Below are 16498 nucleotides of genomic sequence, written 5' to 3'. Positions count from 1 at the left end.
GAGTAGGACCCATTTTTAATTCTTTTATCATTTGTTATGATAAATTACATTTTTTAAAGAAAGCATTTTTTAATTTTAGCTTTTTAAAAAAGATTTTATTTTATTTATTTTTAGAGAGGGGAAATAAAGGAGAAAGAGGGAGAGAAACATCAATGTGTGGTTGCCTCTCTCATGCCCCTCACTGGGGACCTGACCTGCAACCCAGGGATGTGCCCTGACTGTGAATCAAACAGGAGACCCTTTGGTTCACAGGCCAGCACTCATCCACTGAGCCACATTAGCTGAGGCTAATAAATAACATTTAATTATTACATGCATAATTTATAATTTTAATTATTTTATCAGTTATTCATCATACACACTAAGTTCAATTTTATTCTGTGAATAACTTATCACATTTAGCTAAATCAATAAGCTTCAGCCATGTGTGTCATGCTTACATGAAATGCAGACATACATCTTTAGTCAGGAGAAATAGGTATTCTTAGGGACTCCAGTCAAGATCGGGGCATAGGTAGACACACTTCACCTCCTCGAACCACCACAAAAAGAATAACAACTAAATCTCAAAACAAATAACACCCAGAACCATCGGAAAATCAAACTGTATGGAAGTCCAACAACCAAGGATTTTAAAAAGCCACATTCATCCAAATGGGTAGGAGGGGCGGAGATGCAGAGGAGAGGAGACGCAGTGTGGCGTACAGAGGTAGCATCAGAGGGGCTCAGGCTGTCCCACACTCACATGTGGTGGATAAAAATCAGGAGGGATACCTTGGGAGAGAGTGATCCCAGCCCCAGGCCAGACGGCACAACCCAGGGTTCCAGCTCTGGAAGATAAATCCCCATAACTTCTGGCTGTAAAAACTAGTTTGGGTTGGGGTGGCCAAAGAAACTGCCAGATTTTCAGGCAACTATGCTTAAGTGACTGCACAGTCTCAAAGGTATGCAAACCCACCCAATCTGGGATTCAACACCAGGGCAATAGCTGGAAGGGTGCCAATCAAATATGGAGAGTGGGTGAAGTAACTGGAAACTGGGTGGGTGCGGGACAAAACCCCAGAAGCCAGGCAGTGGCATGGTCCCCTCTCCCAGCCCTCCCCCCACACAGAGCCACAAAGTGGTGAAGAGGGTTGCCCTGCCCTGGCCATTACCTAAGGCTCCGACCCACACAACTTACAGATGCCCTTTACAGGGAGTCAAAGCACAGAAACAAACACAGGGAGGCTGCCAAATTAAGGAGACAAAGAAACATGGCCCAAATAAAAGAATAGAACAAAACCCTAGAAAAAGAACTAAACAAAATGCAGATAGCCAAGCTATCAGATGCAGTGTTCAAAACATTGGTGATCAGGATGCTCAAAGATCTCAATGAATACAGCAACAACATAAAGGAAGAAATGAAGGTTACACTAAGTGAAATAAAGAAAAATCTATAGGGAACCAACAGTGAAGGACAGAAAGCTGAGATTCAAATCATCAATTTGGAACATATTCATTGGGGGATACCAGAAACATGAAAATGAGCAAGATACATATGATGTGGTTATAACATTCATTGTAACTTTCTTTCTCTCAGCTCCACAAAACTGATCATTTTGGAGCTCTGCCCTGTACCAGGTCCCTGAGTCAACACTGAATACACTAAGGAGTCAATGGCCAGTTTAGAACACCTGTCTCCCAAGTTGTCTATTGCCCAATCGGACCTAAGACCTGGTTTCTCTAGAAAGAATCCCTGGAGGTCCACTATGACTGAGTCATAGCTCATCCCTCCCCTCTCCAGTGTTGGACAACTGAGCTTTAGCTAAGATTTCTCTCCCAAATCTAACAATAATAGTCCTGCTACCTTTCCTGTGCCAAGCTCGTCGTAGACTATGCAACAACTGCCTATTACTAAAGTTGTGACTTGTGTTCTGTCATCAACAGATTCTCCTCCTGAATCTCCACCAGAGCATACTTCTGGGTGTGGACTGTGGGGCATTACAGTCCACAAGGAAGGAGTCAATAGCCAAGTTTTTCACATAAAAGCCATATTATTAGATCTTTAGCCACAAACCATGTACCTGTCTAAGCCTTAGAAATTATACAGCAGTGGGCACAAGTAGGTTTACAGTTGTTCACATGGAAAATAATACAATTAATAAATAATACAAGAATAACCTTTTGCCTACTCACAATTGTAAACTACTTTTGCCCACCCCTGATTTAAGGGAAGAAATGACTACTTTAATAACCCAATAAACCTTTTTATAAATACTATTTATTTTTTATTCCTTCCTGCTAAGTTCATGATAAACTCACTTTTTTCTCTTTAACCTTTGATATTGTCTTAATTCTTGTAGTCAGTTAAAGGTCCTCAAATTTATGCCAGTAGTTGAGAATGTACAGATGGCTTCCATTAAAAAATGAAGATTTGTATATACAGTAGGTATTTTGGAAAACAGTAAAATGCAGTATTTTTTCCTTTTATTTATTTTTTATCCTCACCCAAGAGAGGAAAAGAGAGAAACATCAATATCATAGAGATACATCAATTGGTTGCCTCTGTACACGCACCAACTGGGGATCAAACCTACAACCTAGGTATGTGCCCTGACCAGGAATCAAACCCACAACCTTTTGCTGCAAGGAGTGACGCTCCAACCAATTGAGCCACCTGGCCCGGACTGCAATATTCTTAATGTTCACATTTTCCAGAGCAAAATTTTACCTTATATAATATATCAATGATGGAAAAAAATGGTAGTATGAATAACACTGTGGAATACTGAACTAATCTATACGGCATTTTCAAAAAATTACTGACATACAAAAATTTACTCTAATGGTGAGAGATTCAATAGAGAAATTAGGGTTTATCCAAATGACAGAATTTCATGCAACTAATAAAAACCATGTTACAGGCAAATACTTAATTTATTCTGTAATTACTAAAGAATAATTAATATTTAGGATCATAGACAAATACCACATGATCTTACCTTTAAGTGGAGCCTAATCAACAAAACAAACAAGCAAGCAAAACAGAACCAGAGACATGGAAATAAAGAACAAACTGACAGTGACCAGAGGCGGGGAGGTGGTAAGGGGATAACAGGGTAACGGACGGGAAAGGTCAAGTCAGGATCCTGTATAAACAACCCATGGACAAAGACAACGGGGTAGCAGCTAAGGGGAGGGAGGACTGAATGTGGGAATGGGGGTGGGTAGGGCAGGGGAGAGTAATGGGAGAAAAGGGAGACAACTGTAATTGAACAATAAAATTTTTTTAAATAAAATGCAACTTATAAAATACACAGTTTGATCTCTATTTAAATATATGCCACATATCTACTCATATTACATCCATGTATAGGTATATTCTGCAAGGAAAATAAAAGAGTAACAAAAATAGCTCTCTGGAAGAATATAGTTTTTCATTTTTTTGTGATTTATTTTCCATGTTTCCCCATTATAAACATGAATTTTCTTTTTACTTGTTAAAAAATTACTTAAAACTTTTATAATTTAAAAAGTTTTTAAAGAATTGACTCTCCCTTGATCAGAGTCAAACCTTAAAATCTGACATGTTAATAATGCCTGACAGGCCCTGGTTGGTGTGGCTCAGTGGACTGAGTGCAGGTCTGTGAACTAAAGGGTTCCATCCATACTGTCACAAAGGGTAGGAGCTCCTTTTTTCTTTCTGCTGTGTAGGGGGAAAGGCAGAAAACTGTACTTGAACAATAAAAATCAAAAGTATTTTTAAAAAATAAAATAAATAAAGTCAATGACTGAGTGATAAAATTTAAAAAAAAAAAAAAAAAGAACCAAAGGGCTGCCAGTTTGATTCCCAGTCAGGGCACATGCCTGGGTTGCAGGTCGGATATCTGGTTGGGGGTGTGCAAGAGGCTACTGATTGCTATTTCTCTCACACATCAGTGTTTCTCTCCCTCCCTTTCTCCCTCCCTTCTCCTCTCTTTAAAAATAAATATTTAGCCCTGGCTGGTATGGCTGAATGGATTGAGTGCCAGTATGTGAACCAAACAGTTGCCAGTTTGATTCCCAGTCAGGGCACATGCCTGGGTTGCAGGTCGGATATCTGGTTGGGGGTGTGCAAGAGGCTACTGATTGCTATTTCTCTCACACATCAGTGTTTCTCTCCCTCCCTTTCTCCCTCCCTTCTCCTCTCTTTAAAAATAAATATTTAGCCCTGGCTGGTATGGCTGAATGGATTGAGTGCCAATCTGTGAACGAAACAGTTGCCAGTTTGATTCCCAGTCAGGGCACATGCCTGGGTTGTGGGCCAGATCCCCAGTTGCGGGTGCACGAGAGGCAACTACACATTGATGTTTCTATCCCTTTTTTCTCCCTGCCTTCCCCTCTCTAAAAATAAATACATAAAATCTTAAAATAAATAAATATTTTAGAATTTTTAAACTTAAAAAATATATTGCCTGATGGGCATTACCATTTGTTTCTACAAAGCTGCTCCTCCCCAAACCCCCAGACAAGTGCCATATTGTACTTCCACATGTCCCACATTCTCCTTGGTCACTGGCAACTGCTGCCACCATGTATCTCCTGTCAGCCCAGGCATAATCCTCATGACCAGTGGATGCCAGTAAAGTTTATCTCTTCTGCCAGCTTCTTGCAAGTTCCTTATGAACTTGTTGATTCTGAAGCAATATCTCAAAAAAAAATACTTCAATACAATTCAATAGCCTGAGGAATTAATACTTTATGCTTAGACCATAATAAAATATACTCCAAATACTACTGGACCCATACAATGGAGTATTATTTGGCAATAAAAAGGATTGAAATACTGATACATGCTACATGGATAAACCTTGAAAACATTATGCTAAGTCAAAGAAGGCAATCACAAAAGACCACAAATTGAATGGGCCCATTTATATGAAATGTCCAGAACAGGAAAATTCAGAGACAGAAAAGTAGACCACTGGCTCCTTAGGGCTGGGCAAGTACAGGGGTGATAAAAGGGATTGACCCTCAATGGGTACAGGGCTTCTTTTAGAAGGCACAGACATATCCTAAAATTAGATTGTGGTGATTTCACAGCCCTATAAATTTAAGAAATTGAATTGTATACTTTATATTGGTGAGTTGTATGGTATGTGAATTACATACCAATAAAGCAAGTTTAAACTGTTCTAAAAATACTACTGTAACTATTTATTACAGCTACCACTGAGTAGTTACCATGTGCAAGAAACCCTAAGAGACCTATGTCATCTGATTGTCACCAACCCTGCAAGGTCAATTTTTAATCTTAGAGATGAGAAGACAAAGCTCGGTGAACTTAAAATATTTACACAAAGTTACAGAGCTATTCAGGAATGGTGCCTAGATATATCATCACTCCAAAGAAATGTCTCTCACCCTAGCTGGCGTAGCTCAGTGGATTGAGCGCGGGCTGCGAACCGAAGTGTCACAGGTTCGATTCCCAGTCAGGGTATACGCCTGGGTTGCAGGCCATGACCCCCAGCAACGCACATTGATGTTTCTCTCTCTCTCTTTTTCTCCCTCCCTTCCCTCTCTAAAAATAAATAAATAAAATCTTAAAAAAAAAAAATGTCTCTCGAAAGACCATGTTTTCTAAACTATGCCTGCTATGCTAGCCATCAAATAATGTATTGAAAATGGCCTTGAAAGAGCAGGCATTTTGTTTCTATCAGTGGTGGGAATACTTTTTTGGGGAGGCATCACTGACACCCCAGCTTGTTCCTCAGTTCTTTCCTGGTTCACAAGAGACAAATTCAACTGAGAGACAATAAATATAGTGGAAATGAGATAGCAAGTTTATTTATGAGCACAAAACTACAGGCAGGCACCCAGCCAGTCTGAATGTCGCACATATAGAAGAAATAAAGTTGTTTCTTCTAAATAGAGTGTTAGTAAGTTTGTTAGTAAACTGAGACTACAGGTGGGCACCTAACTAATCCAAGTGCACAGACTGTTGGGGTTCAGGGTTTATATACTTTAGTCAGTTTATAGGTTTCCCCTCCTTCTTCCCCTTCTAAACTTTGGGAGTAATATACAGCTACAAAGGCTTTCTTTCTCAGCTAGTAAAGGCTCTTTGTCTCAGTGATATTGCTACAGAGGCCCTCTTTCCCAGTAGGACTCCCCTCTTCCTGAGCTGTCCCTATTTATGATGTTCAGAACAGACATCTTATTGGACCAGGCTCAGGACTGCTGAGTCAATGGATGAGACATGTCTCCTCCCTCCTCCCTGCCCTAGTTTACTACCTAATCTACCTAACAATAGGAAACAAGGCTTAAAAGGTTGAAAGCCATTAATTCAAAATCCACATCTACAAAACAAAGGACCCTGGAAAACAATTAAATACATGTAATTAATAAGGTTATGCAATTTGTCCCTTCTCTTTTCATTTATAACAGAGTTAGACTGTCAATGTCTTCAAGATACAAACATCATCTAATTTGCCTTTAAGTCAATGCCTCTAAAAATTCCTTGTTCTTTATTTACACTGGATGAAATGCCTTACAGAAATTATCACCATTTCTTTAAACTACATTCATTAGGCAAAAATATTCCTTATTTAGATTTTATTCTCACATTTAGTGTTTATCATACATTTAGAGGATTTTACAAAACTTAGCCATTCCAAAAAGGTAGCTGAATACAAAAGGTAATGATATGAAGAAATACAGATATACTAAAAGGACCACATTTTGTGACTTCACCTGTAATACAACTAATCATTTTTTTTAGTTGCTGCATTATTCAATTTCCTGCTGTAACAAATGATCACAAACTCGGAGGTTTAAAGCAATACAAATTTGTTATCTTATCGTTCCATAGCTCAGAATTTTAACACAGGTCTCACTGGGCCTAATTTAAGGTCCTGGCAGGGCTGCATTCCCTTCTGGGGGCACTAGGAGTTCCCTTGCCTTTTACATTTCGTAGAGGCTACCTTTGTTCCTTGGCTCACAGCCTCTTCCTCCTTTAAAGCCAGTAAAAGTGGAGCAAGTCCTTCAAACATCCCATCACCCTGACCTCCTTTTACCTCCCTCTCCCACTTTTTAGTGTCCTTATGATCACCCAGAGTCCATCCAAATAATACAGGTAATCACCCCACTTCAAGGTCCTTAACTTTATTCCATCTGCAAAAGCCTTTTGCAATTTAACATATTCTCAGATTCTGGGAATTATGACTTTGATGTCTTTGGGTGGCAACTATTCTGCCTACCACAGCTGCCCTTGCCCTCAAAGAAATCAGGATTATACTCATAGTAAACTGAGCCTAAAAGTTAGGGGGCTGGGGGGCAGGGCAGCATAATAGCAGTTTACATAATGTAGAACTTGGGGCAAAAAAAATCCCTCCTTACAGTTCTGTCAGATTTTTACTGGCATTTTATTTGCAAGATGAACCTTAATTAGATATATGGGAATGATAGGAAAAATAGGTTGCCATTTAACTCATTAAAGAAAATGGAATTATCTAAATGAATATGTCAACTTCTTAATTTGAACACCAAAAAACCCAAAAAGCTTATTTTGGCATTTTCTATTTTTCTATACATTGTTCTGCTTTGGCACTCAGGAATACCACTTATACAGCCCATCTCATACAATAGGAGACTGTATTAATTCCAGCTAGAGAAAAGGTAGCTTGGAAGACTATACTTGAGCATACCGACCATGAGTGTTTAAGAACCGTTAAAATAAAATGTCCAAGGAATCATTAAATGTATGTATGTGGTTAAGAAATCAAGCCTCTCCTTTTTGAAAGGCCCAAATTCAAAGTGAAATGCCATATTATTAAGACTTTTTTTAATTCCCCAGAACAATGTTCTACCCATTGTTTAACTTTTTCAATTTAGCCTTATATCTTTTTTCACTCCAGGATAGAAGAGTGATGTTTGATGTACTCAAGTTATAGCCAGCATTTACTAATTCTTTGATTCGACTTTTTAAAGTGCTTATGCTTGAATCCAAAATCCGAGGATTTTCAATTATTTCTGAAATGTTAATTTTTTCTTCTATGAGGCAGTCTATTTTGTCATTAAACTTCTTTTCTCCCAAGAAGATCAGGTCTGGATAGCTCAAGACAAACTTCTGTACCTCTTCTTCGGTGCACCCAAGAGAAAACAGCTTCTCTTTGATATTTGCGTAGTTTCTCTTGGTGCAATCGTTGGAAAGGTCTAGAATTTCAGCCGCTGGGCCACATATCAGAGCAAGTAGCTCCTCATTGTTCAGGTTGAATGTTGATTGTAAAAACTTAAGGTTAGCTTTTATCCGTTTGGTGCTCTGAATTAAGATGAAAGGGTTTTTTAAAATTATTTTCCTCACGAAATCTGTGGGATCACTGTGACCTAAGGACAAAGAGACTTCTTGCAAAAATTCAACCATCTGCTTATTCAGATCAAGGCTATTGGAGAAGGTACGCGGGGCACTGGTCAACAATCGACAAAGGCATTTACGGGTCAATCCGACTGAGTAGAGAAACTTTATATTATTCTCTAGGTTTAGGTTGTTATTTGACCGAAAAAATGATTCAGGAGAACGTTTCAAAATATTTATAATTTCAAGGTCTGATGTCATAATTGTTCTCCACAGATCCCACCGTTTTGAAAGGTTTTCAGTTGTGCGTGTAATGGCTCGTGGATATCTTGATATTATGCTAGCTATCACTTCTTCGCTAGCTCCTTTGGAGAGAAGGAACATCTTCAGGTCCTGCTCATTAATACCCATCCTATTAAAAACTCCTGGCTGTCGTTTCTTCGCCATGTCAATGTCTACTCCCATACTGAGTAAGTTGGTTAGCAGTTCGTTCTCCGAAGGTTCACTGTCTTCATTATCACACTTCCCACCAAAGAACCTAAATGAAACTGATTTGAAAAGGATTTCTGCTGAAAATTGGATCATCCAACATCGTGAACCAAAGAGAACATTACTTCTCATATAAAAGAGGTTTCGTGGTGCCAGAATGGTCAAGCAGCCCCAACCTTTTGGAATGCTGTGTAAAACAAAATATACAATATTATATGAATGCATGTATTAAATAGATGAAAGACCATATTATAGTCCTATAAGCATCACGGTCATTTCTATAACAAGATACCTGTAGCTCCAGCTCTCCTGCTGCTGTGGTAACAATTCAGCCACCACATTCCCACTCTCTAGCTCATTACTTCTAATTAGCTCTGGACCTGGCCTCCAAACATTCTTTTGTGCATGTGTGTGTGAGTTATTTTCCTTTTCACTTAAAAAATTATTAGAAAAGTTATGCAACAGTAAAAAAAAAATCTAACAGTAGAAGGTGTATGTAGAAAATTTCCTCTAAGCCAGTCACTGAAAGATGAACACCATATGATCTCGCTTATAGTGGAATCCAACAAACAAAATAAACTAACAAGCAAAATAGAAATCAGAGGCAAAGAAACACGAAACAGACAGACAGCTGAAATAGGTGGTGGGCTGGATGAAAGAAAGTGAAGGGATTAATCAAAGAACATATATGCATGACCCATGGACATGGACAACGTGGGGATTGTCTGAGGGAGTGGGAGATACTGGGTAGAAGGGGGTGCCAGGTGGAGGGGGGCACAGGGGGAAAGTTAGAAGAACTCTAACAGAATAATCAATAAAATAGGGAAGGAACAGGGAGGGGGAAAGGGAGAGGAAAGGGGAAGGGGAGGGGGAAGGGAGGAGGAAGAGGAGGGGGAAGAAGGGAAGGGGAGAAGAGGAAGAGAGGAAGGAAGGAAGGAAGGAAGGAAGGGAGGGAGGGAGGGAGGGAAGGAAGAAAGGAAGGAAAAGTTATTTCCTCACTCCAAAGTTCCACTCCCAGGAGTCTGGGTATCATTCTAGAAGTGTGTGTCCATATATGAAGGCAGTATAACATCATCACTGTCCCAGAATTATTCCTGCCTTTATCTTACTCTTTTTATTTGGCCCCTCTCCATCTCTGCTTTACCCTCCTGGTTGCCAAACCTTTGGTTTATTCCTACTAACGGATATTTTCAATTCTGCCTTGTCTTCCAACTTCCCAGATCTTTTTTAAATAATTTTATTTTAATTCTTGTTCAAGTACAATTTTCTATCTTTTACTACCATCCCAGCCCACCCACCCAGCCCTCCCCACCTCCCTCCCCCAACTTCCCAGATCTTTGCCCTTGCCCTTGCCCACAAATATCAGACTTCTTTGCCTCTGTTCTCACATCCTGTTTATCAAGCTCTAAATCTAGCCCTGAAAACTAACAGTTCAGAATACCTAATTTCCATCATAACCACATTTTTCTAGATTCATGGCACTCTTTAAATCCAAGCAATTATTAGAGACTAATTCTCAGTTTACCTAGACCTCTGGTCAACAGCTCCTAATCCCAATCTCCTCACTCAACTTACTCTATTGTCCCCTTGGTTTTAACCCAACAACTTCAAACCAGTTTTCATCTTCAGAATGATCCAGTTGGGATCTTTAATCCAAACAGTCCACCATACATGGAACTGAGCTGTGAGATGACACATTTAAAAAGGTACTTTACCATTCTCCCCAAACCACATTACAAAAGGCTAACCTGAGACTCTCTGTATCTGTTTCACAACAGATACAACTTTGTACAAGTGGCTAAAACCTCAATAACTCATTTCCCTGATCATTTAGAAATGAGTCATGAAATGTATGAACTGCTATTTGATAATAATCATAGGTCCCTACTAAAATGAGCATCTCTATAAGAAATATTTTAGGAGGAAAGCAACAAAAAAAGTATTCTTATGAGATTACTTATTTCCTAAACTACTTGTGGTCTGAATCATACACCACCACACATTTTTTTAAACTGTAGTTTCTCCTTTTCAGACTATACAGCTGTGACGAATTTAGTTCTTGATTTCTAACTACTTACAACGGGCTCCTATCATTTAAAGCAGGTATTTCCCTTTTCCTCTCTCCTAATTAAGCATATCATAGAAAATAGAGCTAAATGGTTTCAACTCCACCACTAATATCTGCACTGAAGATACTACTTTAAAGATCAGTATCAAAAAAGCCCCTGTGTCTGTATTTTTAATTATTCCAATTTAACAAGAACTTGGATTATGCCTACAGGCTAGGGACATTCCTATAACTCAGATAATCTACTGATCCTCGAAGAACTGGAAAATATTCCCAAACAATACAATCAAATAATACTCAAACAAAAATACAGACTGCTCAAAAGGTAAACGTCAAACAACAAAAGCACATTTTAGATTGCCCTATATTCTTGAGTTCACTATTGTTCACTTCTCTGTAATACCACATGCTACCCTATAACTATATACTCTTCCAAAGATGCATGAATTGAGAAACTTGAAAATAAGATTCTTCTTTTAACTAAAGGAAGGCTTTACCTTGCGCAGCTCAACAATCTGTTCTCCACCCGACACTCACGGGTGACCTCTACTGGATAACTAGACAGGATGCTAACAGCTATGGGCAAGACCAGCGCCTTCCAAAGAGAGTGGGCAAGATGACCCAATGGAATGTAGGAAGAAACAGTAAAACTGTTTATATTTGTCTCAGCCTTTTAAATTTTCCACTTTCAATGTGTTTTAACTGTATACAATATAATAGTACTGTAAGACATGCACATAACTCACCAATAAATGTAAACATACTGATGGTACATGTATAAACCTTTTTTAGAGAATATGCGTGATAAAAAGGAAGTCTGAAGCCTACTGCCCTCGACAGCACACCCTCAAACAGGGCTGAACAAGCCACAAAAAGTTCAAAAGAAATTTTATTAATGACAGACTAAAAGCAAGTACAAATATATGCCAAATTTCTTAACAAAAGAGCATTAAGGCTTCTCCTAAATCTGCCATGGATGGATTTTATTCCTTTGTGTGTAATTCATTCTCCATGGAAACAGCTTTCACACAAATTAACACGTCCAAAACCAAAATGAGCATCTTTCCCAGCCCCCAAACAAACCAGACTTCCTCTGATTAATGAAATCACTATCCTGACAGTGATAAAAATATAAATATAAAAGTAAGCTTTGCTTTCTCTTCTTCAACCCATCATCAAATCATATAGATTCAGCTTATTTAGTATCTCTGAACTCCAACCTCTCTACTCTCTACTCTTCCCTCACGTAGACTATTAATAGCCATCTAACTTGCTTCACTAACATCAGTCACTCAAACTGCCATCATAGTATTCTTGTAAAACAAAGATGTAATTATGTCCCTCATTCCCTGATTAAAGACCTATGTAGCTCTTCTCTACAAAGTAAAACCTTTAGACTGACCCTCAAGGCCCTCACCACGTAGCTCTACCTACCTTTCTAGCTGGCTTCTATTCTACAACCTCACAACTAGGCACCACTGCCTCTCAAACTTCAGGTCCTAAACATCTTTGTCCATTCTCGTCTCTCTGCCATTGTTTTAGAATCTTTCAGAAAGGCCTATCCTCCTGATATTTATCTATAGCACAAAGTCCCATTCAAATACTATCTTCCTCCAAATCTTTAACTTCACAAATATACACTATTGAAGTGAATTATTTGTTTTAAAATAATTCATTTTATTGCTAAAGAATCTAAAACTAAGTATTCTATTTCCATAGGGGAAAAAGAACTCAACTGGACATAGAACTAGCAACTAAAATTTGGTTTTGATTACACTATGCATGCAATAAATTGACCCAAAACATATTTTGAGCAGTTTCAGCTAAGCCTAAATACAATGTTAACTAAATTTTCAAATATGACTGATGAAGGAGAATTCAGTACCCTCCATGTCCTTCAACCCAGCATTTCTACTTCTGGGAGATTATCCAAAGGACAAGAATACGCATTTGTTATGAAAAGGATGACCATCGTATTATTTGCTTCAGCAAAAAAAGGAACCCATATGGTCACCAATAGAATGACTAGTAAGTTGTGGTATTATATACAATGCTATACAGCCTGATTTTAAAAAAGAGGCAGACCTAACACAGTAAAAAGATATCCAAGACAGTGTTAAGTGGCAAACCGCACAACGGTATGGCTAGGATAATACTGCTTACATAAAGAGGGAGGAGCACTAGTATACACAGAGAGAAAAAAATGAAACAAAACAGTAACCTCTGACAGATTAATGGCAGCTATATATTGGTTCTGAAATATTAAAATATTAAATTTGTGTTTGTTGCAATCAGACAGGAAATTTTTTAAAAATTAAAATTGTCTTGAAGTGCAAAAATATAATGGGATATATATATTACCCTTACCTATTTTTCAGTTTTAAACACAAAAATGTTAAACCTTGTAACTATCAGTATTACTGTACTCTTTTAACATCCAATCTCCATCCAAAATACTCCCATTATATCTAGCAAGGTGAATAAACAGTCTAATGCAAGAAGCATCGACTGCCTCGATCTACAAATTTCAAAAATAATTAATACTCTAATGTATTTCAATCTCATATTAACGTTTTTAATTAACCAGACCCATTAGTGCAAGGGCTGAAATCTAAAATTAACAGAAACACCGAAAATTTGTGTACCTGTAATTTGCAAGGTCTAAGGAATAAAAGAGAATTTACATTACCCTGTGCTTCACAGTAGCCTAATAAAGGGGCTTTTAATGGAAATTGCTAATCACTGGTTCAACATTTCCGTTGGCCCTCGTTTGACAAAACAAGCTGTTTAGAGATCTTTACAACAAAGCATTTCTCACCTCATTTGTCTTAAAGAAGGAGGACTTTTACATTCCTCCAGGAAAAAAAGCTGGAAAACAGTTGTCCCTGGAAAAGGAAAAAGGGGTGGGGGGAGCATAAAATATTGTCAGGACTTCGTAATACAGAATAGAGATCCCAGCTGGCATTACATAATGTTCTCGTGAGACGCATAACCTCTTGCATACTATATACCTCTTAGAGATACTGAAAAGAAAATGGCCAGTACACGCCTGAATATGATGAGAAAAGGTTGCAGAATCACGAATGATTTGGGGAAAAAAGAAGCTAAGTGCTTCCCATCCATTGTCTTAATTAAACCCCACAAATTCAAAGTAGGCATTATCCCTAAAAATACAAAATCGAAAAAAAAAAATCGCCGAGTTCCCTTACTAGCTTCTTTTAGGCGAAGCGTTAAGGTTCGAATCCAGGTGAGCCGTAACTCAAACCAAAGTTAATTCCATAGGTTCCATTCCAAGAGTTTTTCCCATCTCTCTTCCTCCCACAGGGACAATTGTGCAAGGAGCTAAGCCGGAATGCGACTCCGCTATATGTCAAAGTCACCCAAACCCGCTCCAAAAAATAAAAAGCACAGCGGCAGGAACCCACCAACTGAAACTTGGTCTATACCTGTATGTTGGATTAAGCTTTACTTCCGCCTCTGGAGTGGAGCGGAACTGGGGGCGAAAGTGGACAAGTAACTTCCGGCCGCAGGCCGCGCGCCGTTATGACGCAAACGCCCGGCGCGCCTCAGTGGCCTCGCGGCTGCCCTCGGTAAACCACCGTAGGGTGCCCAGCAGGGGGCAGTAGGAGACTGCAGTAAACGCAGGAACCTACTGCTGCCCTGGGGTTAGGAGGACCGGACAGGAAGGGCCAGGGGCCTTCTGGACTTCCAGGCCAGCGGCGAAGAGTTGCTCCTGTGGACGGGATTTATTGCCCGCCGGCCCCACGTTGGAAAGTCTATTAAATACATTAATTTTGCAGCTTGATAGGGTAATCACGTGTGTTCATGTGACGTAACCGATGAACACTAAGGCATTTAGTGCAAGAAAACGCGTGCGGTAGGAGGCTCTTAGTCCCAGATTCTTTCCTAAACTACTTTCCGGAATGTAGCTGTGAATCCAAGTTCAGTGTCAGCCTTCAGGATGGGAAAGTAATTCTAGTATACTTTTATTTAGCTTTATGTAACTGCTGACGGCACGATTGCCTCCGGTTCTTTTGAAATCTTGACGGGTTTAGGCTATCTAAGGTTTTCAACAGAAACTTAATCTCCACAGCAGCAGCGTTTTTGGCACCCTTGGGGGCGTCGGTCCTGGGCGGGTCAGCCTCACCTGCTGAGAGAAGGTGGCAATGGAGATTAGGCTTCAATTTCTGGCAATTCTGTTACCTCCAGAAGAAAGATTATATCCAGATTAATGAAATAATTGTCAGGCTGCCAAGTTACCTTACAGAGGAAGTGTTGGTCCTTAGAAAAACAAATTGAGAAGAGGGTTGATCCTAAATCTTACTGCCAGGAAAAGTTTACTGCATTACCCTCTTCTGTATGAGCGCATATGGAGAATTTTCTTCATTCCATTTCTGCACCGACTAATTAATGTTTTATCCTCACTCTCTCCCTTAGATTGCTCCTAGTTGATTTGTTGTTGTCACTTTGTTTTGAATTACCTTTCTGTTTTCTTGGTTTGTAAGGATAAAGATTTACATTTGGGACTTTAAATTACCAATAACCAGCCTCTCCGGTAAGTGAAACTATGTACTGCAGTTCCTTCAGGTAAAAATTAGTCTTGAGAAATTAACAGTGGCCTCTTTATATAAATTTCTAAAATCTATTTCTGTAGGGAAGGAGCTCCTATATCCAGGTTAATATTTACTATTATATATAAATATGTAAATTTGTATGCATAAATATATAAATATTTTTACTATAAACTGCTTTGCAATCAGACTGTAAAACAATAAAATCTGTTTTAGGTATTATTAAACTTCAAACATTAAGAAGATCTTTGAGATGATAGAACCTCAATACTCTGATTTTACTGATGAGACATCAAAACCCTTAGAAAGGAACCAGCAAGAGAATGCAAGTATTATGAGGGGACACCCCCCCCAAAAAACGGAATTATCTCTGGAGGGTGGACCCCTTGTTGTACAGGTTTCCCCTGCGAGGTAAGTGTTCTAGGAGCCTATTGTATCAGTGTACTAGCTGGTGTTGTTGTAAGAGGCTGAATTTGGCTTCAGTGAAATCTTTTTGAAGACTCTTTCAAGGCCTTTGCCCATTTCATGATGGGCGATTTATGAGCACACCTGCCCACACCGAGCTGAGTGTTCAGCAGTTTTTGACCAAACACGGCATGACCCCATGTGCTCCAACCCTCCCTATTCACCTGATCTTGCCCCCAGTGACTTTTTTTGTTTGTTTGTTCCCCTGGATGAAAAAGAATCCTCAAAGCAAAACATTTTGCCAATGTGGAAGAGGTGAAACAAAAATTGGCAGAAACACTAAAAGGCAACAAAATCAATGAGTTCAAATACTGTTTTGAACAGTGGGAATAAAATGTCTCTTGGTGCACTGCATCAAATGGAGAGTACTGTGAATACAAATGATTGAAGTTTAAACATGTAAGAACAAATACACATTTTTTTAATAAATAAATTCCATGGGGGGGTCTCCCCTTGTATACTTCTTTGACCCTTAAGTTTTCTGTGACTGATACCACATGCTTTGTTGCTGCCCAACACAGATTATCAAAGCTTATTTCAGACCTATTCAGACAACATCACTTAAATTTGTTTTGAGTAATACCTTGTAGGTAAAGG

General features: G+C 39.0%; 1 protein-coding gene across 3 annotated transcripts; it reads right to left on the bottom strand.

Annotated features, from left to right (window-relative positions):
• Window positions 1-5788: 5788 nt before the first annotated feature.
• Window positions 5789-14363, bottom strand: MTERF1 (mitochondrial transcription termination factor 1). Of its 3 annotated transcripts, none has more exons than XM_045828790.1 (3): window positions 14312-14363; window positions 13684-13750; window positions 5789-8984 (listed from the first exon to the last, which is right to left on the bottom strand). In XM_045828790.1, the coding sequence occupies exons 2-3, from the start codon at window positions 13686-13688 to the stop codon at window positions 7820-7822; spliced, it is 1170 nt and encodes a 389-aa protein (XP_045684746.1). In that variant the 5' UTR covers window positions 13689-13750; window positions 14312-14363; the 3' UTR covers window positions 5789-7819. The 3 variants fall into 3 exon arrangements, with proteins under 3 accessions (XP_045684746.1, XP_045684749.1, XP_045684748.1); XM_045828793.1 differs by lacking the exon at window positions 14312-14363 and adding an exon at window positions 14291-14305; XM_045828792.1 differs by lacking the exon at window positions 14312-14363 and adding an exon at window positions 14075-14184.
• Window positions 14364-16498: the final 2135 nt, after the last annotated feature.

The sequence above is a fragment of the Phyllostomus hastatus genome, unplaced genomic scaffold (genome assembly GCF_019186645.2).
Source record: "Phyllostomus hastatus isolate PE091 unplaced genomic scaffold, TTU_PhHast_1.1 phas_scaffold_78, whole genome shotgun sequence".
Taxonomy (NCBI): domain Eukaryota; kingdom Metazoa; phylum Chordata; class Mammalia; order Chiroptera; family Phyllostomidae; genus Phyllostomus; species Phyllostomus hastatus.
The sequence above is the reverse complement of the archived record's forward strand: the minus strand, read 5'-3'. Positions and strand labels throughout refer to the sequence as shown.